Below are 21,281 nucleotides of genomic sequence, written 5' to 3'. Positions count from 1 at the left end.
ACATCTACATTCAGGGCTGAAGAACTTCAAATTCAGAATTTTTTCCAGATCCACCAGAAGCCATGCTTCATGAAGGCAAGAGTTAACATATCTGTACCTTCGGTGCCATGAGCAGTGTCTGATCCACAGTAGTTATCTCAATATTTGGTGAAGCGCCTTCCACAGCTTGGAGTGTGTGGTTTCCCTAAGCTCTGGCTGCAGCCGATGTTCTTTCCCCCACCACGACCTGAGCCCCGGGGTTTGAGTGATGACTCAGTACATATCCATACACCACATCCTTCACAAATTTGTCCCATGGTCCCACTTGAAAAGGTGCTCTGTGAGCCTGTCCATCAACCTTGGCAGCCACTGGCACAAGGGGCAACTGCAGATGAGGGCCCATAATAAAGAATCCAAAAGCAGGAGGATTCTTAAATCTTTATTTAGCCAATTCTCTCAGACCCCAGGCCCTGATGACTGTCACCCCCACCCCTTCCCCCACAGGAGGCATTCAACTGAGGCCACAAAATATTACATACATTCGCACACATCATCAAAAATACCCAAGGGAAAGACCCTGGCTTTGACTGGCAAACAAGGCACAGACCTGGGCCAGTGCCCACACTCACACAGACCCTGGCACAGGGACATCCTCCTTGGAGGAGGCAGAGGCACTGTTGTTGCACCATGAGCCAGCACTCCCTGACCCCAGGGTGTGTGAGGAGTCAGAGGGTGCTGTAGAGGGAACCCTAGACTCTTTCTTGATGCCTGTCTTATCTTGAACACCCACCCTTGGTTCTGATAGGGCTGTCCTGAGACCCCATCCAAGACCCGAAACACACAACCTTTCACCATAGGTGAGGGCCCTCATCCCTGCAAACATGACCCTATTCTGTTTGTAGGGTCTCCAAGATTCTCATATCTGAGACACAAATTAAGGAGACTTCTGTCTCCTCTACCCCTGCTGCAAGCCTGGAGCAGCTTCCCAGGGCAACCCTGGCCCACCATGACCCAGTACACAAAGGGCAGAAGGATGCAGAGCCATGCTGTGCTACACCCACTGGTGGACACAGGGGGCCAGCTCCTTCGCTGTTCTCTGGGCTCATTCCCCCAGCAAGAGAGGGCCTCCATGCACACTCATTCCTCGGGCCACGTGGCCCTTTGCACACTCACACGGCACGCCCTTGGCGCTGCCTACTCTCCTCCTTCCACCCAGGGGTACAAGAGGTCACCCCAGGGGGCAGGCATGCAGGGCTTCCTGGATCTTCTGGCGGCAATACGAGTACTTCTGCAGGATCTGGCGGAGGTGTTCCTCTTCCTCCCGCTGCAGGATGCGTAGGAAGTTGTGTAGCTCAGGCATGCTGAAAGCATCCCACTGTAGGGGGAGAAGGGAGACATAGGCTACAGCAGGCCACTGCCAAACCAGCAGGCTCTCCCCAAAGAAGACCAGTGCATCACGATCACACAACTAGGATGGGGCTTTCTAATGTCAGGTTCTTGCCTGAATGGTCTGTGTTAGGAATCCCAACAACAATCCATATAGAAGATGGGCCCCACAAAGTAGGGCAGTCACCTCGTGGACAGGCAACCAAACCAAACATTCCCTAGTTACTTGTGAACAGGTCATGCCCACTCTCTCTGAGTTTGATCTCACTCTACAGATGCACTACCTTGGAGCTGTAAAGCTTCCAGGTAAAAAGTTCTAATGCCTGAAGGGGGTGCCTGCATGTTGTCCTGTGCCCATCTGTGTGGCTTCGACCTGGCCTGAGATCAGAATGCCATCAGATGGACTCCTGCATCTCCTGAGGACTTTCCACAATAGGAAAGAGCAGTGCACCAAGACAATTCTTCCTGGCTTCTTGGGACAAGCCCTAGACCTTGGCATGAGTTTCCTGGAAGCCTTCACTTTAGCTACAAGGCTCATGTACTCCTGGAGAGGCTTTGCAGGGCTTGTCTGCAGCCCTATTCCTCCTTCAAGCCTGCAACCCACCAGTCCTGCCCAGTCACAACCAAGAAACTAAGAAGGGCTGTTACTCACGTTCACCTCCCCAGAGTCATTCTCCTTCAGGACAAAGCTTAGGGCCTTCTCACTGGGCCCTGCAAGGAGCCGTAGCCGTAGGGGCTGCTCATCATCTGACAGCTTCCGGAGGTACACTGAGGGCCAGGCAGGGGGAAGGGAGTGTTTGATTAGAGCCAGGCCCAGCCCCCTCAGCTCCTACATGCACAGGCACATGCATATACACCCTCACACATGGTGGGATGGGGTGGGAAGCCCACCTTGGCCATGGCGCTCAGCCCGCTCAAAAAGTGCAAACTTGCGGGGGTCATCCACCACCAAGAACTTGCGCAGCAGGGCCTCGATGACCTCGCGTGCCCGTGTGCGTGACAACACATGCAAGTGCTTGACAGCATCCTTGGGCAGGTAGAAGGAGGTGCGGCGTTTCACAGCTGTACCCCGCCCTGGGCCCCGCCGGGCATCCTGCAAGGAGGGTGGCTTCTTGCTGGCGGGAACTGAGACAGGGCGCACCAGCTTCAGTTGAACCTTGATGAAGCCTGTGTAGGAGCCATCCTTGTTCTAAAGAGGAGAAACCAAACCATGACTAGATGCCAGATAAGATGGAACAGATTTGGGCACTACCAGTCCACTTAGGGCTAGGCTGGGTGTGAATAAATCACTGCTTGGGTCTACCCAAGAATACCTCAGCTGTGACCCTTTGGGCATCAGGCACACAGTTGGGTTCCTGTCTCTCTCCAAAACAGGCTGTCAACTCACCAGGCTCATGAACAAGTTGCTGTTGATCTGGCCATTGTACTCCTTGATCTTCTGCTCAATCTCAGCCTGAGAAAGGTCAGGTGTCTCCCACTCCACGGGCTCATCCTGAAAGATGGGCAAGCATGGACATAGGATCCTTATGAAACCCATTCCTCTGCAATGCATGTCACGGGCAAGGAGGTAAGCCCTGGGTGGACCACTCTGAAAAATGGCCTGTGGGCAGCCTTTGGAAACTGACAACAAAGTTTGAGGCCTGATGAGAAGAACCCATCACTGCCCCTGGTTCTGCATGCTATGGGTGGAGACAGCCAAGGCAGAATCATTTGGCTTCTCTCTGCCGCCTGCCTGGAGCCTCCTCAGCACTGGATGAGGCCCTAAGGATACCTTAAAACCAAAGCAACTGAAAGCACGAGGCTAGAAGCCAGGAAAAGATCGAGGACTCTGAAAAGGAACAGCTTGATCCCAGCACCCTAGTTGGATGGGGTCAGGGTGTACCCTGGAGAAGGCAGTCCACTTTGCCACCCTGCCCTGGCCAGGGCCCACTGCAGGGTGAGAGGTATGGGGAATGGTACACACCAGGAGCCCAGCCACCAGTGGGCAGGAGGAGAAGGGCAACGTCTACAACCTTAACACTCCTTGGTGGGGAACTTGGGCCAGCCCTGCATGTCTCAGACATAGTGAGGAAACCACTATGACATGCCATTTGATCTTGACCCAATCTGCACAAAAGGCAGCTTCAGGCCAGGCTCCAATCTGCCAGAAGTTGGCATGGGCAGCCTCCTGGTAAAGCCTGTCCCACAACTGCCAAAGAGGGAGGCTTATGTACCTCCTCTCTGCTGTCTAGAGGTTTAGCCCAAAGATGTTAGCTCTACCACTCAGCCCTTCCTCTGTTCCTCCAGGGACTGGATTCTTGTCTGAAGGGGGGAGTATGGGCCAGGGCTTCTGCCAAACTCCCTTAGTCCCGTTGCATCAGCCTTACCTCCTGTTGATGTCAGATAGGCCCTAGTAGGAATGAGAGTGTCACAGACACAGCTGAGATCATCACTGACCAATGCCTTGTCCCAGGGGAGTTCCCATCAGAAGGTCTCCTGCAGAATAAGCTTAACCTTGTGCTCAGCTCTGAGCCCAGGACAGCCAGGCTTCTTCCTGACTACTGCCTTGGAGCCCCCTAAGCTTAAACCATCTCATGGGGACAATAGGAAGGACAGATGAGGGGGTAGAGTAGGGTAGAGTCCACAGCCTTTTAGCAGTATGCTCTTTACCTAGAACCTGCTGCTGTTCAGTGGCCAGCAAGTACATGGCACTGAGGACTGAGGCTGGGGGAGGGGTGGGAACTGAAGCGTATTTGCTTCCCCAAGTTTCCAAGTCTCCTAGATGGAAAAGAGCATTGAGAAGTGAAAACTCTAGGGACTTCCCTGGTGGTCCAGTGGTTAAGGCCTCACGCTCCCAATGCAGGGGGCCCGAGTTCCATCCCTGGTCAGGGAACTAGATCCTGCATGCCGCAACTAAAAGATCCCGCATGCTGCAACGAAGATCCTGCGTGCCACAACTAAGACCCGGAGCAACCAAATAAATAAATAAATAAATATTGAAAACAAAACAAAACAAAAAAACTCTAGCAGAAACCTTGTTGGAGACAGTGGGAAACCCTGTAGGACTAGTAAGAACAAATGGTCTGGACCCTGGAAAACGAGGGATCTGGGAGGTAAAATGAGGGCTGGAGGTTGGGAATAAAGGGTGGATGTGTTTGTTCAGGCCCAAGGAGAGGGCTTGAGACAGGAAGAAGTGCCCCAGTGGGAAGGAGTGTCAGGATGGAAGGGGTGCTAGGGGCAGGAGGAAAGCTGAACAGACTAGTGCCAGGGCAAAAAGGAAGAGAATTCTACTTACAGAACAGGGTGATCAAAGAGATGGCACTAACTCATTCCCCTTCCTTGTGATGGCTCTGAGCTCTAGCCTGGGTCCTTCCTCTTCCCTTCCTGGGTTATCTAGGAGCCCTGAGCTGGGATGCAGTGACTTCAGTTTCAGCCCCTTCCCTTCTCCAGGTGAACCTCCCTCAGTATCTTTATTCATAAAACAAGGGACTTGGACTGGAGGTACTGCACTGTCCTCCCAGGATTCTAGAGCAGGAAGAGTATCTTTTTCCATTTTCCGAAGCTGACTGCTGGAGGAGGATTCCAACAGCTGTCCCAGAGGGATACCATGAATTTCCCTTCTGCGACACTATAGCCACCTACCCTCTACTCTGCCACTGTCCATAGTGACTGATGGTTTTATTTTACATACAACCTGGGACTCCCCAGCCTCCTTCTCAATTGGTTAGTGTCTTGTGGTTTTCTCACCTTTCCACAATGGAAGATGGCTCAGGCCTGAGTGACACACGGACAGTCCCAGGGATCCACACTCAAACCTTGCACCCAAACTCTGGGCTCAGCTTTCCAGGTATAGAATTTTCCCCTAAAGAGTTATCCACAACTCTCTTTTCTTGGCTCATGTAAGGAATTCTGCCCCACTGCTGCCAGGTATACTGAACTTTACTTCATGGTCCCCATCTCTCTTCCCTGATGCCCTGGCCAGGGTGCTCTTCTGAGGTGTACCATCTCTGGAACAGTTATCTGAGCCTGGTGGTCACACTCATGGCACACATCACAGAGGTCTCTGATAATGGGGACAACTGGGAGACTCCGAGAGGCACAGCTGCTCCAGCACTGCAACTTATAGTCCTGGATTAGTAACCCCTATCTCTCTTGACCCCTCTCAGGGCATTTTACAATCTAGCCTTCCCCACCTCTTGTGGATAAAGTGCTCCTGGATGCTTACAGTCCAGAACAAGGCTTCCTTCCCATCCATTCCCAGATCCCCTTTCTCCAGGTCCGCTCTAACTTTATATGCTGCCCAAGCGAGCACTCCTGGTCCACTGCAGAGGAGGGGAGGCTCAGAATCTTCCACAGTCCAGTAGCTGGTGACAGGCCAGGACCGGCAAGAGATGGGGACCAAGCTAGCTCCATCCAGGAGTGCAAATGGAGGGGCCTGGATCTTCCCTTGCCTCTCTCCTAAACACACTTCTCAATTCCCGGCGAGGACTCCTCCCCCTCCACTTCCTCCTGGTCCCCCAGAGAGGGGGTGGGAGCGCCCGCACGCGGAAATAGAGGTGTTAGTCTAGACTGCGCAGTCAGCCTTAGTAATCGGTGGATAATACCTGTCCCTGGTCTACCCCATGCCACTTAGCTGCTTCCTCTGGTTCAACCGGTCTGTGACAGAAACAGCAAGGCCTCAGCACTCAGTACCGACGCGTTGAAAGCCCAACACACGGTTCCGAGGGCTGGCCCACACTCACGGCAGGACGGGGCTGCCCACAAACTCTCGACCAGGCAACTTACCGGGGAGGAGCGGGGTCCCAGCGACCGCCCCCAGCCCGCTTCCCGCAACCCCCGGCCCCCACCTGATCCCGGCGCGGCCTGCGCGCCAGCGAGGTACGCGCTGTGAAGTACTGCTCGAGCTCTGAGTCCGAGTCCTCCTGGCTGCAGTAGCCACTGCTTGTCGTGCTACTCCAGGTCATCTCGAAAGAGGGAGTCCCCGCGTCCGCCTCGCCCATCGCCGCGCCCGCCCGTTCCCGTGCGCCCGTAGCCTCCCACCACCGCCCCAGGAGCGTGTGCGCGTGCGCCGGAACCAGTGTCCGCGCCGCAACCGTTAACACTGAAACGTAGACAGCGGGGATCTAGAGCTCATCTCGTTGGAGGACGAACGTCGAAGGGCGGGGCCACACGCGCCTCGCCTCCAGGAATGATCTCATCGCTCAGGCAGCTCAGCTCAGCTCCGCCTCGCAGGCCCCACCTCCCACAGGGAACTAGTCGGAACGTGTGCGCATGTGCACCAGCGTGGCCTCAAGACCGGATGCGGCTGCGGGAAGGTGCGGAAATTGTGCTTGCTCGGAGCCGCGGGGGCTCCGGGCGGTAAGGGCCGAGTCAGCACCACCCGCACCCCTTCGAGCCCGCGCGCAGAATTAGCTACTCTCTGCCGCCGGGAAGTCGGCTATCAGAACGTTCATTGCGCGTAGCGCCAGGCGGCCCTAGGGAACGCCTGCAATGTGGCCCGCTCGTCTGCGTATACCTGTCTTGCCTGTAAGCTCCCCGGTCCCGCGCTCACCACATTCGTGTCCCGCTCCAGCGCCGGTTCCCAGCCCAGGTCCCGGGGTCCGCAGCAGTCTAGGCAGACGAGCGCGCGGCAACGGTAGTGGCAAGTGAACTTGCAATCTGCAGAGAGGGCTGGCCGTGAGGCGGAGGAACCCCAGCACCAGCTCGGAGAAGCGTCCCGAGGGCAGAAGCGAAGCCCCGGGGTGAAGGCCGTTGCTCGCGGTGTTCTGCATGACCGGCCTTTTCTCAGGCCCCGTTACCACCCACTGCTACGCAGATCATAGTGTTGGTCCCCCGGCGTCTGGAAACTGGCGGGAAGGCCTCAGGTGGTTAGGGATCCAGGCCTGCTCAACAGTTGCATTTCTAGCGCCTAGGGCAGAACTTCCCCCTTCCTCATTATCAGCGTCCCTCCCTCCGTCCATTTACTTGAAGGGAAAAAATTAAAAACTTTTAACCCAGTGCCCCTCTCTAGTTGTCATTTGTTTCTATTCCCCTCACACCAAAAACTTACCAACACTGGTCTACAAACACTCTTAATTCCTCGCCTTCACCCTCTACCCATTCCGGTCAGGCTTGCCCCTCCCTCCAGGAAACTCCTGCGCACCGCCGAATCCGGCTGTCCCGTCTCCGTCTTCACCTCATCAGCATCGTCTGATGCTTGCTCCCGGGGGCCCCCACTACCCCGGTTTTCCTCCCACCTCCCTGCAGCTCCTGCTCAGCTCCTTTAGTTCTGTTTCACCTTCTAGATCTAATGGTGGAGTGTCCGAGGCTCAGTTCTGATCGCTTCCCTCCTCTGTGTACGCTGACCTACCCCAGATCCAAGGCTTCCATCACTGACCTCCCCACTGAGATCAAATCCTATGTGTCACTATCTTCACTTGGATGTCTAATAAACATTTCAACCCAACATGCCCAAAATTTAACTCACTTTCCTACCCCTTTTAATTCTTCACTTTTCCTCACCCTTACCCTTGCCAGTGTTCCTCAGCTCAGCAAAAGTCGCTACCATTCTCCCAGTTGAGGCAAAACAAAACAAAACCACCCCAACTCATCCTTGATTCCGCCCTTGTTTCTGCCTCTGACACACACCCAAATTGTCCTGTTTTTCATTTCCATCGCCACTTTAGTTCTCCTTGGGAACAATGCTGTATCTGAGCCCTTGTTCATGCTTTGTATTCTGTCACAACTCCCGTGCTCCTCCCAGCTGAATAAAGGACAAACTCCTGTACTAGATGAGAGGGTCTCCAGGCACACACAGGCTTGGGACACCTTCCCTAAGTTCCTAAATGGGCCAGAGCAGTGATTCTCAACCCAGGCTGCACATTAGAAGGATCTGTTTTTAAAAATTGCTGGTACACTCCCAGTGATTGAGTCAGCAGGTCTGTGGTAGGGTCCAAGCATAGGGGTGTGGAGGGCTGTAAAAGCATTCCAAGTGATTCTAGCTGGTATATAGCCAGTGGGAGAGCAACCTCTGCTTGCTGGTGATTCCTGGGAGGGCAGAAGCACCAGCTAGTGTGTGGCTGTGTTTCATGTTTTAGCACCTGGTTGACTGAACTTGCAATAGGTATTTGCTAAATACTCAAAACTCCTGCTTGCAGGGGGCCCACCCAAGGTTCTGACTTTTTCCAGGCCTTCTCCCATAGGTGAGTAAATTCCCTTCACGGCAACGATTCTGCAGCGGGACTTGGCGAGTGAATCTTTGGGAAGGGGCGGGTGTGGGAATATGAACTCAGAGACTGGTAGGCACAATGCCTTTCTCAAGAAGGACCAAGGCACCCTTTAAACTTGAAAGCAGCACCTTGTTATTTACAGGCAACAGCCTCTGCCTATGTCCCAGACACAGGTGGAGGTTGGCAAGGTTATAAACCATCGGCCCGCACTCTCTTATGCTATGGGGTAAAGGTAACGGACCTGGTCCGTGGGAACCGAACCCGCCGACCCCCTCCGTCCCAACTTGGCCCTCAGCGACGGTGCTGCCCCTTGGCCACCCGCTTGTCTCCCGCCAGCGCACAGGGCCGCTACTCACGTGCGCACTGCAGGCCCTTGCGCACGACGCCCCAGATGAAGTCGCCACAGAGGTCGCACCATGTGTGCGTAGTGGGCCCCGCGGGCTGGAAGCGGTGGCCGCGGCCTGGGACCAGCTGCCTTGCGGCGTTGCGCGCTGTGCCCGGCGCGATGCGCAGCGCGTTGGCACGCTCGAGCCGGGTGCGGCCCGGGGCGGCGCAACGCGCGGGTGCCAGGTCCCGCAGCTCAATGAGCTCAGGCTCAGCGGACATGGCCCTGTCGGGCCGGGAGTCCCACCGGCTCTGGGCTCAAGCGAGCGCGGGGCGGGCGGGGCCGCGGGGCGGGCCCCAATGCGGTGCCGCCCCTGGGATTCAGGCAGAGCGGCGGGAGAGCGGAGGAGAGCGGCGCAATGGAAACCTGGGCGCCCGGGCTGTGTCGGCCCGCAGGCGGAGTGGGGCGGCGGGCGCGGCGAGGGGCTGCTCTCGCGGAGTCCCCGCCCTCCGTTTCCTATCCTCCCTTCATCTAGCGAGCAACTCCCCTCCCCCTAACAACCACGACGACCTCAAAGGGCCACGCGGAAACAGGCGTGTTTCTGGAAGCTAGCTTTACTGTACTAGAGAAAGAGGGTCCCCACATCCGGCCCTTGCCCCCGGCCCAGGCCTCCTGCCCCAGCTTGCTGAGGCTGCACCCTAAGCCTACCCGCCGGATGGAGCAGGAAGTGGCGAGCGCTTTGCTGGGGGAGATGGGTCAGCAGCTCTTCCCGCCTGCTATCTTCACCACCTGGGAGGCTGGGGCACTTGCAGAGGCCGGACTGAGATCCAGAGGTTCAGGGGCACGGGGTTGTATGGCATGGGTGGTCGGCCCTCAGCAGCTGCAGCCTTCACTTGGCTCTGTCATCCTGGGCTGCCGGGACACAAGCCTTTCCATGCTTCTCCCAGTGCTTGACTTGGCACTCCCTGCAGGCAAATGGGCCGGTGAGGATGCCGTGCTATGAGAGGTATGGAAGTGGGACTCAGGGGTCCAAGGTCCTAGGATACTCTCACCTGCAGCAATACCACTCATTCTGGCATCGTGAGCAGCGCTTGGAGGCCTCTGCATTGCAGTAGGCACAGCGGGGCTGCTCTGGAGCCACTGCCTCTAGCACGTCCAGTCTGTAGGTCTCAGCCCACCTGGGAAAAGGGTCAGTCGGACTTGGCTGGACCTGGTGGGTGGGTGGACGGGAGCAGCCCTGCCCACATCAATGTCTTCTGCCTCCCTTCTACCCTTTCTGCCAGTTCAGCAGGCCTCACCTTCGTGCCTGCAGCCTCAGTTCCTGCTCTGAGGGGCTGAATACATGCCGCAGCTGATGCTTGGCAATAGCCTGCCACTTGCCTCTGTTCTCTCGCTCTAGCCGCTCCCAGATTTCTGGGATCTGGGGAAGAGAAGTGGAGAGTGGCAGGGAGGAGCTGGTTAAGTGGGCAGTGGTCCTGAACAACTAACTTCCTAGTGCCTACCTGTTCCAACACCAGGTCCTTCTTAGGGGGCTGGGCTTCGGTCAGGGCCAGGTGGGCCAGGAAACCCTGCAGGTCTGCCAGGTTGGGCAGCTGGTCGAGCAGTGTGTCTGTGAGGAAGGCCCGAAGCTGCAAGGGTGTCCAGGGGAGGCCAGTGTGAAGCGGTGCCGGTCAGAGGGTCGAGGAACAAAGAGGGCCTGAGCTGGGCTGAGCTGAGGGTGCCAGTGGGAACCATGTCCTACTAGCTGCTGTGTCATCTGATGCCCAAGGTGTGGAGAGAGGGCTGGGGCTGAGGTGAGTGGGCAAAAATAAACATAAAGGGAGGCATGGGGCAGTGCTGGGGCGGTGGTGACTGGTGTGGGAGGAGTTCCCTACCTTGAGTAGCTGTCCTTTGGCAAAGCTTGTGAGGCAGTAGCGGGCCCGGGCCTCAGGGCTTAGCAGCAGATTGTACAGGGCGATCCACACCTGCCCATCCAACTTGCTCAGCTTTTGCTGCTCTGAGGGGGACACTGTCTGCCAATGGCCGCTCTCAAATTGCTGCAGCTTGCCTGGGGAGAGGAACTAGCATACTGTGTGCAAGCGTTGCATGCTCTGTGAGTGAGCCAGCTGTGTGGGCTAGGGGACTGACCACTGTCTGGGCACAGGACATGCCCATGCTGGGGCGCTGCTCACTTCAGAGCAGGGTGAGTCCTCAGTGGTGGACACACAGGCCCTGCCTGCTGCAGAGTCCAGGTCTAGGCCCACTTTGGGTGAGGCATCCTGGTATTCTCTGTGGGCAAGGGGGCAAAGTTTTCTGCCTGTGTGCAAGCTGCCCGCCCCATTAATCCTGGAGGATGTCCTGGAAGCAGTGAACTGGGGCTTAGGCAGGTGGAGGAGGACCTTACCGCCTTCCTGCCGGCTCCAGGGACTGTGCTCCAGCAGTTCCACCAGGAGACAGGGCAGATTGTGGGTGCTGAGCATGCGGCTCAAGGTGCTCAGGGAAAGGCTAGGGACGGGGATGGAGAGGTGAGCTGAGGCTACAGGCCCAGGCTCCCAGCCCTCCACTGCAGGCCCCAGGCTTAGCAGGACAGCCCACCTGTCCACACAGTCTGTGATGTAGCGCAGCACTGAGAGAGCCTTCAGTGCGATCTCAAATTCCATCAGCTCTGCCTGCTTCTGCAGCTCCTGGGGTGGGGCACATGGTGTTCAAGCTAGGGGAGCCTGGGTCTAGCCCTTGCCAACCCCTGGGAACCTCAGTCCACCTGCATGGGGGTGCCGTACTGGGACTCCTCCTCCTCAGGGGGGCCACCATGGCCACTCTGGGCGACCAACAGAGTCAGTTTGCGGTGGCAGTAGTCCACCAGGTCCAAGATGGTGTCCTCTGCTGACTCACACACCTCCTGAGGGGCAGGTGGAGGGGAAACATTCTGCCTCTGATGCCCTTCCCAAACAGACACAACCCCTCTTGCTGCCAGACCCTGGCCTAGGCTAGCCAGTGGGCAGGGCTGGTGCCTCACCTTGTGGAAGAATGCTGTCTCCAGGAGGTTGATGATGGAGGCCTCATGGTGTAACTGTCAGATAAAGAGGAGGACAGGGCCCTGGGCTGCTGAGAGAGGGGTAGGGGCTACCAGCTACTCTCTCTAGTCCAGGGCCCTCTGAAGGGGTGGGAGGGGTTATGAACCGATGGCCCAGCTCACCACCATGTAAATGGGAAAAGTGTTCTGGGGCTTGAAGTCTTCCAGCCTGCACAGCACAGGGAACACCTTCTGCTTCCACATCTCCACTGCAATCAGCTCCTCCACCAGCGTCGGGATCTTTGAAGGAGAGGGGAAAGGACAGGGATGAGGTGGGCCTACCTTAGCCTGGCAACCCTCCCATCTCTGGCTCAGCCCAGCCCAGCCCGCCTCAAACTCCCCTGGGCCCCAGACTCTCCTATGCCCCATGAATTCCTTCCCGATCTCTCTCCTGCACCATAGACCTTCATTTCCAGCTGCCCCCGACATCTCTGTGGGGGCATTCCCCAGGCTTCCTATTACTGGCCCTTGCCTTGTCCCCAGGCTGCCATGCTCCCCCTGCACCTGAGCCCCTGTCAGTCCTCCCCCATTCAAGTGTACCTCTTAGGCCAGCCCTCCTGCTCATGCCCTCTCTCGTCCCTGTCCCTGTTCTCTGGCCTTCCAAGGCTTTTGTGTGCCTTGGCCTCACTCTTATTCAGGGCCCTTCACAGTGCCCTATTCCTACCTCACACCCCAGTAGGGGGCTCCACCTTTTCCTTGCAGAGGAATCTTTCTGTCAAGTGATATTTCAGGTCATCTACTGGTGCCACCTCCTGGCTCACATTCCAGTTAAGCCAATCCCTGGTTTCTAACTCCCTCTCTCTCATGTTGGGAAGGTTGCCTCCTTCTATGCCAAAGTCCCACCTCACTTCAGTGGTTGCCCCCCTCTAGCCTGACAGTCTATTCAGGAATGCCTTTAGAACTTGGGCCCTCCCCCTACAGCCTAGGCTGTTCTAGGATCCAGGACTATCTCCCTAATCAACTCACATCCTGCACCCCACCTGGCATGCCAGGGTCCTGTCCCATAGGGCTGCAAAATCAAATGTGTAACACACTTTTCCTTTTCCTTTGGGGCGGACAGGGGTGCCAGCCAGAGGGAAGTGCAGGCACCCAGGGTGCTCCTGAGGGGTAGAGTGGTGGGATGAGGGGTGGTGAGAAGACAGGAACTCTGCCTGTGACTCCAACATACCTTCCCATGGGTGACCAGCAGCTCCTGGATGGGCTCACCCTGGCTGGCCGTGGCATCAAGGATAGCCTGCATGTTCAGCTTCTCGAGGTTCTCATGCTGCTGGTTCCACCTGCCCAGGCAGGGTGTGTGTGCACATGTGTGCAGTAGGAGTGGGTGTGGCGGCTGGGTCTTACTGAAGCCTAACCAGGGTCCAAGATGGCTTAGGACCATATAACCCTGTCTCGGAGAGCTTTACCTCCCCACCGAGGGGCCCCTCCACGCCGGGCAACCCCTCCCCCAATGTCAGGCCCACAGTCCCCCACTCAAGGACTCTGATCCCATGACTCCACCTGACCCCGGATCCAGCTGCCTCACCCTCCGGAGCCCATCTCGCGCAGCTGGAAGCTGCGCAGTCCCCGCACTAGTACGTCAGCCTCCCCGGGCAGCAGCAACTCCAGGTCGCCCATGTCGGTGCAAGGGACAGGAAGCGGGAAGGTGGGGTTCGGCTGACCGCGAGCAGCGGCCTGCGCTGAGATGGGGATGCTGACACGCTTGGGGACCACGGTCTCCCGCGGGGCCGAAGTCTGGGACCCTACAGTTGTAGAGCAGTTGCGGCGCGTGAGTCCTCGCCGCCATGGAAACGGTTAGCTCAACGCCTGCGCACTGCGGCCTGGGTCCCGCCCCTACTGGCGGCCCGCGCTGGGTCCCGTCACGCCAGCGTCTGCTTGCTTGCCAGGCTGCAGGTAGCAACCCTCCTTAGACTCCTGGAGCTTTCTCCCTCACAACCGGCTGCGGCTCACGGGTCTCCCTGAGTTACAGACTTTTGCGGCCTAGCTTCCTCCTCGGATGGACGTCAAATCGGCCCGCCCCCCACCAGCTCTCCCTGTAGCTGCTCCCTCTCCGCCCACACGGATGCTCCTCTCCGTGGCCTCCTCGCTCCAGTATTCCTCGCGCGCAGCTCCACCTTGTTGGCTCTACACCCGAAATACTGCGCAGGGCTCACAACTTCTCTCCATCCTAAGCCAGGCTGCCGTCACCTCTCATGAGGTAACTACTGTGGTCTTTTTACTGGACCCATTTCCACCCTTGACCCTCCTGAGTAGCCAGGAGTCTTTTTTTTTTTTTTTTGGCCGTGCCACGTGGCATGTAGGATATTAGTTCCCCGACCAGGGATTGAACCCCGGCCCTCGGCAGTGAGAGCCCTGAGTCCTAACCATTGGACCACCAGGGAATTCCCACCAGGAGTCTTTTAAAGGTGTACATGAGACATTACTTCCTCACATAAGTGTGAATCTGGCTGCCTCTGGCTCTCAAAATACTATGTCCAAAGCAGCTTACCAGCAACTCTGCACAGTCAGGCTCTTGCCCCCTCTCCTACCTCAGGACTTCATTTCTTCCCCCTCTCCCCCTTGTCTTCTACAATATGTTCCAGCCCCATGGGCTTCCCTTGGCTTCCTCATACATCCTAAAGTGGCTTTTGCTTCAGGGCTTTTGCACCTGTTTACCTCTGCCTGGAATACTCTTCCTCCTTCAGAGTTCAATTTAAGTCAGTTCAGCTAGGCCTTCCTTGAGAATCTGATGCAGAGTAGCCTCAGCTCCCATCCCAACTCACTTTTCATCTCAGCTTCCCCATTGATTCTTTCTGGCTATTTATTTCAGTTTATAATTAGCGGGCACTTTTACATGCCCATTGTTGGTTCTGTCCACCAGATGGTGCTCCAGGGCGTCGGACCATGGCTATTTCTTTCACTGCGAGTTCTCTCTGGTGGCTGACTCAGATGCAGTATTCAATAAAGGTAGGTTGAAATGGATGACTTTATTTATAGAAATGAGGGTTAACCTTGAGACAGTATGGACTAGTTTGTAGGTCTAGTCCTCATGCACCAGGCAGGGCTTAGGAGGAGAGAATAGCCATAGCTATGTGCCTGATCCAGCCCCCACCAGCCTCACTTCCAGCAGATGATGATGTTGGGGTCGTTTTCCAGCCGTTCATCCAGCTCTTGGTAGCTCATGCCTGGGTGGTGTGGTGGAGGTGAGGTCAGAAGCCTTGGCTTGGCCACCCTGCCCTGACCCCACCTCAGTGGTCCTGCCTGCCTCTACCTGTCTTGCAGCAGATCTCATCGTAACTGTGGCAGCCTGTGTAAAGCCTGGCAGGGTGGCTCCGCTCCTCCCGAGACACCCGCACGGGATACTTCTGTAGTCGCCGGATGAGGTTCTTCATAAGCCCGAACTGGATCAGCTTCCTGGGGTGAGGGTTGAGGAAGAAAGGAGTGATGCTCTGGCCAGGCCTCCTTCTAGCCAGGCCAGTCTCCCCTCCAGTTTTGTTTCAGTGACCAGACTGGCCTTCAAACCCATCACCTCCAGGAAGCCTTCCTGGAGTAGCAGTGCCACATGATTCTGCTCACTAGCAATCTCCTGCTTTCTCTCTGACCCAGGGCTCAGGAGAGACACAGAGAGTGTACCTGCCCTCAGGCAAACCTTCCATGCCCCAGGGGATCCCCCTCTGACCGTTCATCAACGTGCTGCAGCTGTTGGGGGTGGCGGCCAATGAGATCTCTCACAGTAGTGCCAGGGCTCAGGCTGCAGTACAGCTGGAACACATCCCGGAGACTGGCCCTCTTGTGCCCTGTAAGCATCAGGAGTCAGCTCTCCAGGTGGCCCTTCCCTCCCTGAGATGGCCTGCCCCGGAGCCTGCCAATACCTTGCTTGGTCACGTAGGATAGACACGCCTCCTGCAGGGACTTGTCATCTACCAGGTCCTGGACCTTGGGCGTCGGGCAGTACACATTGGAGTACTGGAGGGTAGCAGGAGGCACAGGGGCCTGAGTGAGGGGCTTGGAAGTCTGACACAGCCCCAGTTGGGCTCAGCCACATGATCCATTCTCCATTTAATCAGACCCCAGACACACCTACCTGGAGGATGGACACCAGTGTCACAACGCCGTAGTACCTGGGGGAGATAGCTGTGCTCAGCTTCTGAGGGCCATGCCTTCCCAGCTCCCACACTGAGGGCCCCTGGGCTCTTCCTGACTGGCGACCCTGTCCTGAGTGTCACTGTTCCCCACTCACAGCAGGTTCTGGATGGCAATGCGCACCAGGTTGAGCTCCACATCTGCCTCGGCTGAGATCTTCTGGACGTGGCGGAAACCATCAATGTAGGGCAGGATCTGGACAGGGAAGAGCAGGGTCAGTAGGGGTGGGATGAGGCCAGGGCTATGGCCAGCCGCAGGTCATGATAGCCAGGGAGGGCTAGCATACCTGTTGTGTGGTGAGGTCCCACTGTGAGTTGAAGAAATCCTCCTTGTCTTTGGTAAAGACAGGCACATCATACTCCTGGGCCACAGGAGGGTCAGGCCGCTGCTCAATCACCTTCAAGTGGATGGTGTTAGACTCATCTGCAGGGGACCCCACCCATATCCTCAGTGCCATCTCTTCCAAGAGGCCATCAATTACCATCCAGTCCTCCCAGCCACCCTTGAGGCAGGCAGATGACTCTGGGTAGGGCCATCTTCTCCTTTTATGGAGCAACAGACTGAGGTCCATACAGGGGAAGGAACACGCCCAAGGAGCAGAGCTAGAGAGCTCTACTGGCCTCCCCCTCTCCAGCCCCATCACGCACTGGACCCTGGACATCATCAGCCCAGCTCATGGCTATTTACTGGCCACCAGTTTGTTCACGAGTCTTGTCCTTGACTGGGCTCACCTTCCCCTGCCACCTTCCCATCCCTCCTCAACCCCTCTGCTGTCCTTGCAGAGGCTAGGCCATACCGATGGGCAGAGTGCACCGGCCTGAGGCATTTAGCTCCTCCAGCAAGATGGTCATGATGGGCACCAACTTCTGTTTGCTCTCCTCCGTGGACACGAAGCTGCTCTCTAGCTGGATGGAGCATGGACAGCATGGTGGGCACACCCCAGGACCCTTGGCTGGCATCCTACCCTGGCAGGTTCCCGGGTCTGGAGGGCTTTGGAGACATGCGAACACCTTCCTTAACTCTGCCTGCCCATCCACCCAAGCCCATCGTGTTGCAGACCTCCAGTGTGGTCAGGTAGCCAGCCAGCTTTTTGACGATGGGCTCAAGGGCACAAGTCTTGGCCTGGGCATCACACACGAAGCCTAGGTTGAAGAGCAGGGCATTGCGGCTGTACTTCTTGTGCTCGATGCACACGGGGCAGCCGATCAGTTTCTTCTCCATGGCTGTGCTGGACGAGAGGAACAGATGGGAACAGAGTCAGGCTCCTCTCACCCCCAAGTCTGTCCAATCCTCCTGGGAACCCTCCCAACCCCCCAGCTAGGGCCTCACACAGTGATGAGCTTATTCTGCAGCTCTGGCTTGGTGATGATGTACACCTGGACAGTGTCAAACAGCTCCCGGGAGATGAAGTCCTCGGGGACCTGTGGAAGGGAGTGACAAGAATCCCCTTAGTGGACCTTATAACTAGGTGGAATACACAGGGTGACCCCCAAGACCTAATCCCTCTTCTCCAGGGTTTCTCCTCTCTCCCATCCACCCAGGCCTACTCTTTTGTGTTTCCAAACACACATTATGTTCTCACCTACCTCCTGGCTTTTGCATACGCTGTACCCTCCACCTGGCACACTCCTGCCTCACCTAAATTCCTATGCATCCAGGGATACTAGTGGATCACCACTCACACCTCTCGTAGAACCTGGCACCTCCCTTGGGCCCCCACAGCCCAATTTCCCACAGTCACTGCGTATGTGAATGTTTGTTCGCGATTTTCCGCGAATGAAGGGGTGGCGTGCCTGCGTGCAGCACGGGGCACGAGGTTCCACCGCTTCCAGGCAGCTGGCTGAACTCCCCCGAGCGTCCCTCTACCTTGCCTCCCATGCCCCGCGAGCCCGGATGGCACCTGATAGGTGATCTTGGGTCCCAGCGTGGGGTGGAACTCGCTGAAGAATATGCATTCGATGCGGCAGCTACTGCCCATGGCGCTAGTGGGGCCGGGGTTCGTAGCTGGCGCCACTGTCTCTGGGAGCACCTGTCAGAAACAGCCCGGAGGTTTGGGCAGCCTGGTCAAGCACGCCTGCGCACTGAACACCCGTGAGGCCATCTGCTCAACAGCGCCTGTGCAGCGCGACTCAGCAGTGTGGCTGCGGGGGACTGTCCCAGGAAGTCCCGGATGGGTAGGCGTCGCACCCGGAAGTTAAGAGGCTCCGCGACGGAGCGGCAGGGCGCGCGGCAGAGCCCCGAGTAACCCACTTTCTCGGGAGGGAACCACCTCGTCAGGTCGGCGCTGCGGGTGAGGCAGGCAAATCCCTAGCGTGTAGGGGAAGCATGCCAGCGGCAAGTGGGGAGGCTGTGCGCAAAGGGACTCAGGCCGTAATTTCGACGCAACTGGGAACTACAACTCCCGTAGTGCTTCACGCCCTTCCAGCAGGCGCTCCCGCCCGGCGACGGCGTGGTGCACGCTGGGATTTGTAGTCTATTACACGGCCTTACCCATCTTACCTGGAAGGTGGGCCAGTGATCAGTGCCAATTCAGATGCGGGTACACACTGACAGGCCAGCAGTCCTCGACTGTTCCTGGTGTCTGCCTTAGTACTGTCCCTTCCTACCTTAACTTTTTGGAAGAGAGTGGCATTCCTGTCCCGCAACCGTTGCTCCAGTGAAAGGAGTGGACAGCGGGCACCAGAGACCCTTGCTTACTCTGCTATGCTTTCAGGCTACAGCCGGCCTGGTTGACCATGGCCCTTTCTGTGGAGACCGAGTCGCACATATACCGAGCTCTGCGCACTGCATCTGGGGCTGCTGCCCACATTGTGGCTCTGGGCTTCACCATCTTTGTGGCTGTACTTGCCAGGCCTGGCTCCAGTAAGTAGAATTCATAGTTGACTTTTGGGAAGGAAAGTGTCACTTTTCCTGGGGAGCAGGGGCAATAGTAAGCCTTGGGTCTGACTCCTGGGAAAGGCCTCGTTGGCTGAGGGACATGCTATGCTGGAGGAATAAGTGGGGTGGAATAGATGAGAGTTGGGGCTCTGCCAGCTTGGCCAGGTCCCATAGAGTACCTGGCTTCTCTTGTCTTGGTGCTCCACTTAGCTGCCTCTGGCAAAGTGAAGGGGGAAGGAGGGAGGACTGCCAGAGGAGTAGCAAAGCATGGCTTCTGATCCAGGGAGGGTCCAGGAAGAGATGATAGGTATGGGGTCAGTTTGTTGCAGCAAGAGGGGGCTTGCGTTTTGGCAGCACCTCCTTGGGCAATGAGCTACTCATACTCCTCAGCCTGTGGGGATTGGCGTGGCTGGGTTCTTCTTGCTTCAGCTTCACGAGGCTTCCTCTTCTCATTCCAGGTCTCTTCTCCTGGCACCCCGTGCTTATGTCTCTGGCTGTAAGTAGTGGGCCTGGCCAGCTCTTGGGGATGGGAGGGAGCATAGCTATGGGTGGTCTTAGCGCCCTCTAAATGTTAATGAACACTTAATATCTGTTTGGAGTAATGGGATGTGGGGTTGGATGAACTGTTTGCTCCAACTCCTGCCTATAGTTTATATCCCACGCTTGAACTAGAGTATTCGAGATGCAGGGCAAATGGGTTTGTCTAAGCACAAAATGAGGCTTCATCCACCTCCAGGCAGGAGGCTTAGAATATGCATTTGGGTGTACCTTTGTCCCTTTTCACCTTAATTTATAGTGATGCACCTAATTTTCCTGAAACAGTGCACCCATGTGGCCAACTCTTGCCAAGAAATTGTATCCAGTCCTGTGTCAGAAAAACAAAGCTTGTGAATCATTTATAACTGCCACATCTCAAACCTTGTGTTTGCTGGGTAGCACAGCAGAGATGACATTTCAGAATAGCACCTAGAAGAAGTGTGGAGAGGTACCTCCTGCTGGTTACTCAGAGCAGATGTTCTGTCCCAGATGGAGTTCTCCACTCTTTTGCCACCAAATAGATACTCGTTAGTGGGGAGAGAATGAAGCGGAATCTGCCCATACTAGCTGGCAGCTTAGGTTATATCTAAAGCTTTCTTCCCTTCTGCTGGGCAGCACTCTCATTTAGTGTCCCATCCCTGTCTCCCCAGTTCTCTTTCCTGATGACCGAGGCACTGCTGGTGTTCTCTCCTGAGAGTTCGCTGCTGCGCTCCCTCTCACGGAAGGGCCGAGCACGCTGCCACTGGGTTCTGCAGCTGCTGGCCCTGCTGTGTGCACTGCTGGGCCTGGGCCTTGTCATCCTTCAAAAGGAACAGCTTGGCAAAGCCCACCTGGCCACGTGGCATGGGCGGGCAGGGCTGCTAGCTGTGCTGTGGGCAGGGCTGCAGTGCTCAGGTGGGGTGGGGCTGCTCTACCCCAAATTGCTGCCTCGATGGCCCCTGGCCAAGCTCAAGCTGTACCATGCCACTTCTGGGTTGGTGGGCTACCTTCTGGGTAGTGCCAGCCTCTTGTTGGGCATGTGCTCACTCTGGTTCACTGCCACAGTCACCGGTGGGGTCTGGTACCTGGCTGTGCTATGCCCTGTCGTTACCAGCTTGGTCATTATGAACCAGGTGAGCAACGCCTACCTGTACCGCAAGAGGATCCAGCCGTGAGCTCTTCCCAGAACTAGGGGAAGCCTGGATTTGCCCCTCAGTGTGGTAGCCGGGGATGAGACCTCCTGGACTCTCTCAGCTGACTCAGTCACGGGGCACCTCAGGCAATGGTGCGGTCAGGGGTAGCCGGAGTCCTTTGTGTGACATTATTACTTGCTCCTCATGCTGGAGTACCTCCCCTTTCCTTCTTTCTCTGCCATCCCAGAGGAGTTTATGGATCATGTGTCTGGATGAAGTTGGGTTGCAAGACTGCCCCCTGCCCACAGCAACTCAACTTGTGCTGGTATGTCCAGAAATGAGATAAGAGAAAAAACTAAAATAAAATTTTAAAAAAGACTGAAGGGACTTTCTCGGTGGTCTGGTGGTTAAGACTCCGCACTTCCAATGCAGGGGGTGAGGGTTTGATCCCACGTGCCGTGAGGCGCGGCCAAAAAGAAAAAAAAGAATAAATAAAGACTGAAAAGACTGGATGGGAGGAATAGCCCAAAGCTGGGGATAGTTCTTGCTAATGCCATCAGCATGAAAAAATGGGCAGCTGGGCAAGATGGGGACCCGTCCCTGGCTGCTCACTGAGGGGCTAAAGCTCTCTTGGCAGACTAGCCCCCTGGATCTGGCTGCTAAGCACCCCATGCCACCCAGGGCCCTAGCAGGCCTGAGGGCTGTAG

The 21,281-nt window shown here is 56.6% G+C and overlaps 4 protein-coding genes across 8 annotated transcripts; 1 reads left to right on the top strand and 3 right to left on the bottom strand.

The window, feature by feature from the left end:
* Positions 1 to 975: 975 nt before the first annotated feature.
* RASSF1 (Ras association domain family member 1) lies at positions 976 to 9,192 on the bottom strand. Of its 3 annotated transcripts, none has more exons than XM_007168896.2 (6): positions 8,909 to 9,192; positions 6,896 to 7,002; positions 2,753 to 2,857; positions 2,257 to 2,554; positions 2,018 to 2,133; positions 976 to 1,354 (listed from the first exon to the last, which is right to left on the bottom strand). In XM_007168896.2, the coding sequence occupies exons 1-6, from the start codon at positions 9,156 to 9,158 to the stop codon at positions 1,208 to 1,210; spliced, it is 1,023 nt and encodes a 340-aa protein (XP_007168958.2). In that variant the 5' UTR covers positions 9,159 to 9,192; the 3' UTR covers positions 976 to 1,207. The 3 variants fall into 3 exon arrangements, with proteins under 3 accessions (XP_007168958.2, XP_057410449.1, XP_057410448.1); XM_057554466.1 differs by lacking the exon at positions 8,909 to 9,192 and adding an exon at positions 7,394 to 7,437; XM_057554465.1 differs by lacking the exons at positions 6,896 to 7,002; positions 8,909 to 9,192 and adding an exon at positions 6,192 to 6,456.
* On the bottom strand, positions 6,896 to 13,726 carry ZMYND10 (zinc finger MYND-type containing 10). The gene is made up of 13 exons (XM_007168673.2): positions 13,452 to 13,726; positions 13,098 to 13,206; positions 12,053 to 12,169; positions 11,873 to 11,926; positions 11,618 to 11,755; positions 11,452 to 11,540; positions 11,261 to 11,361; positions 10,752 to 10,924; positions 10,380 to 10,505; positions 10,176 to 10,297; positions 9,930 to 10,055; positions 9,586 to 9,842; positions 6,896 to 7,002 (listed from the first exon to the last, which is right to left on the bottom strand). The coding sequence occupies exons 1-12, from the start codon at positions 13,541 to 13,543 to the stop codon at positions 9,767 to 9,769; spliced, it is 1,323 nt and encodes a 440-aa protein (XP_007168735.1). The 5' UTR covers positions 13,544 to 13,726; the 3' UTR covers positions 6,896 to 7,002; positions 9,586 to 9,766.
* Positions 13,727 to 13,914: 188 nt separating this feature from the next.
* LOC103004456 (transmembrane reductase CYB561D2) lies at positions 13,915 to 20,952 on the top strand. 3 transcript variants are annotated; one of them, XM_057554467.1, is made up of 5 exons: positions 13,915 to 14,123; positions 14,787 to 14,872; positions 18,762 to 18,910; positions 19,384 to 19,421; positions 20,113 to 20,952. In XM_057554467.1, exons 3-5 carry the CDS (start codon positions 18,784 to 18,786, stop codon positions 20,614 to 20,616), a joined length of 669 nt encoding a protein of 222 aa, XP_057410450.1. In that variant the 5' UTR covers positions 13,915 to 14,123; positions 14,787 to 14,872; positions 18,762 to 18,783; the 3' UTR covers positions 20,617 to 20,952. The 3 variants fall into 3 exon arrangements, with proteins under 3 accessions (XP_057410450.1, XP_007168733.1, XP_007168734.1); XM_007168671.3 differs by lacking the exons at positions 13,915 to 14,123; positions 14,787 to 14,872 and adding an exon at positions 18,186 to 18,338; XM_007168672.2 differs by lacking the exons at positions 13,915 to 14,123; positions 14,787 to 14,872 and adding an exon at positions 18,188 to 18,325.
* On the bottom strand, positions 14,874 to 18,183 carry NPRL2 (NPR2 like, GATOR1 complex subunit). The gene is made up of 11 exons (XM_007168670.2): positions 17,949 to 18,183; positions 17,378 to 17,469; positions 17,108 to 17,276; positions 16,845 to 16,953; positions 16,335 to 16,471; positions 16,146 to 16,243; positions 15,990 to 16,026; positions 15,778 to 15,871; positions 15,585 to 15,702; positions 15,177 to 15,319; positions 14,874 to 15,090 (listed from the first exon to the last, which is right to left on the bottom strand). The coding sequence occupies exons 1-11, from the start codon at positions 18,024 to 18,026 to the stop codon at positions 15,023 to 15,025; spliced, it is 1,143 nt and encodes a 380-aa protein (XP_007168732.1). The 5' UTR covers positions 18,027 to 18,183; the 3' UTR covers positions 14,874 to 15,022.
* Positions 20,953 to 21,281: the final 329 nt, after the last annotated feature.

This window comes from Balaenoptera acutorostrata, chromosome 10 (genome assembly GCF_949987535.1).
Source record: "Balaenoptera acutorostrata chromosome 10, mBalAcu1.1, whole genome shotgun sequence".
Taxonomy (NCBI): domain Eukaryota; kingdom Metazoa; phylum Chordata; class Mammalia; order Artiodactyla; family Balaenopteridae; genus Balaenoptera; species Balaenoptera acutorostrata.
Note: the sequence above shows the minus strand (reverse complement) of the source record. Positions and strands in the feature narration are given on the sequence as shown.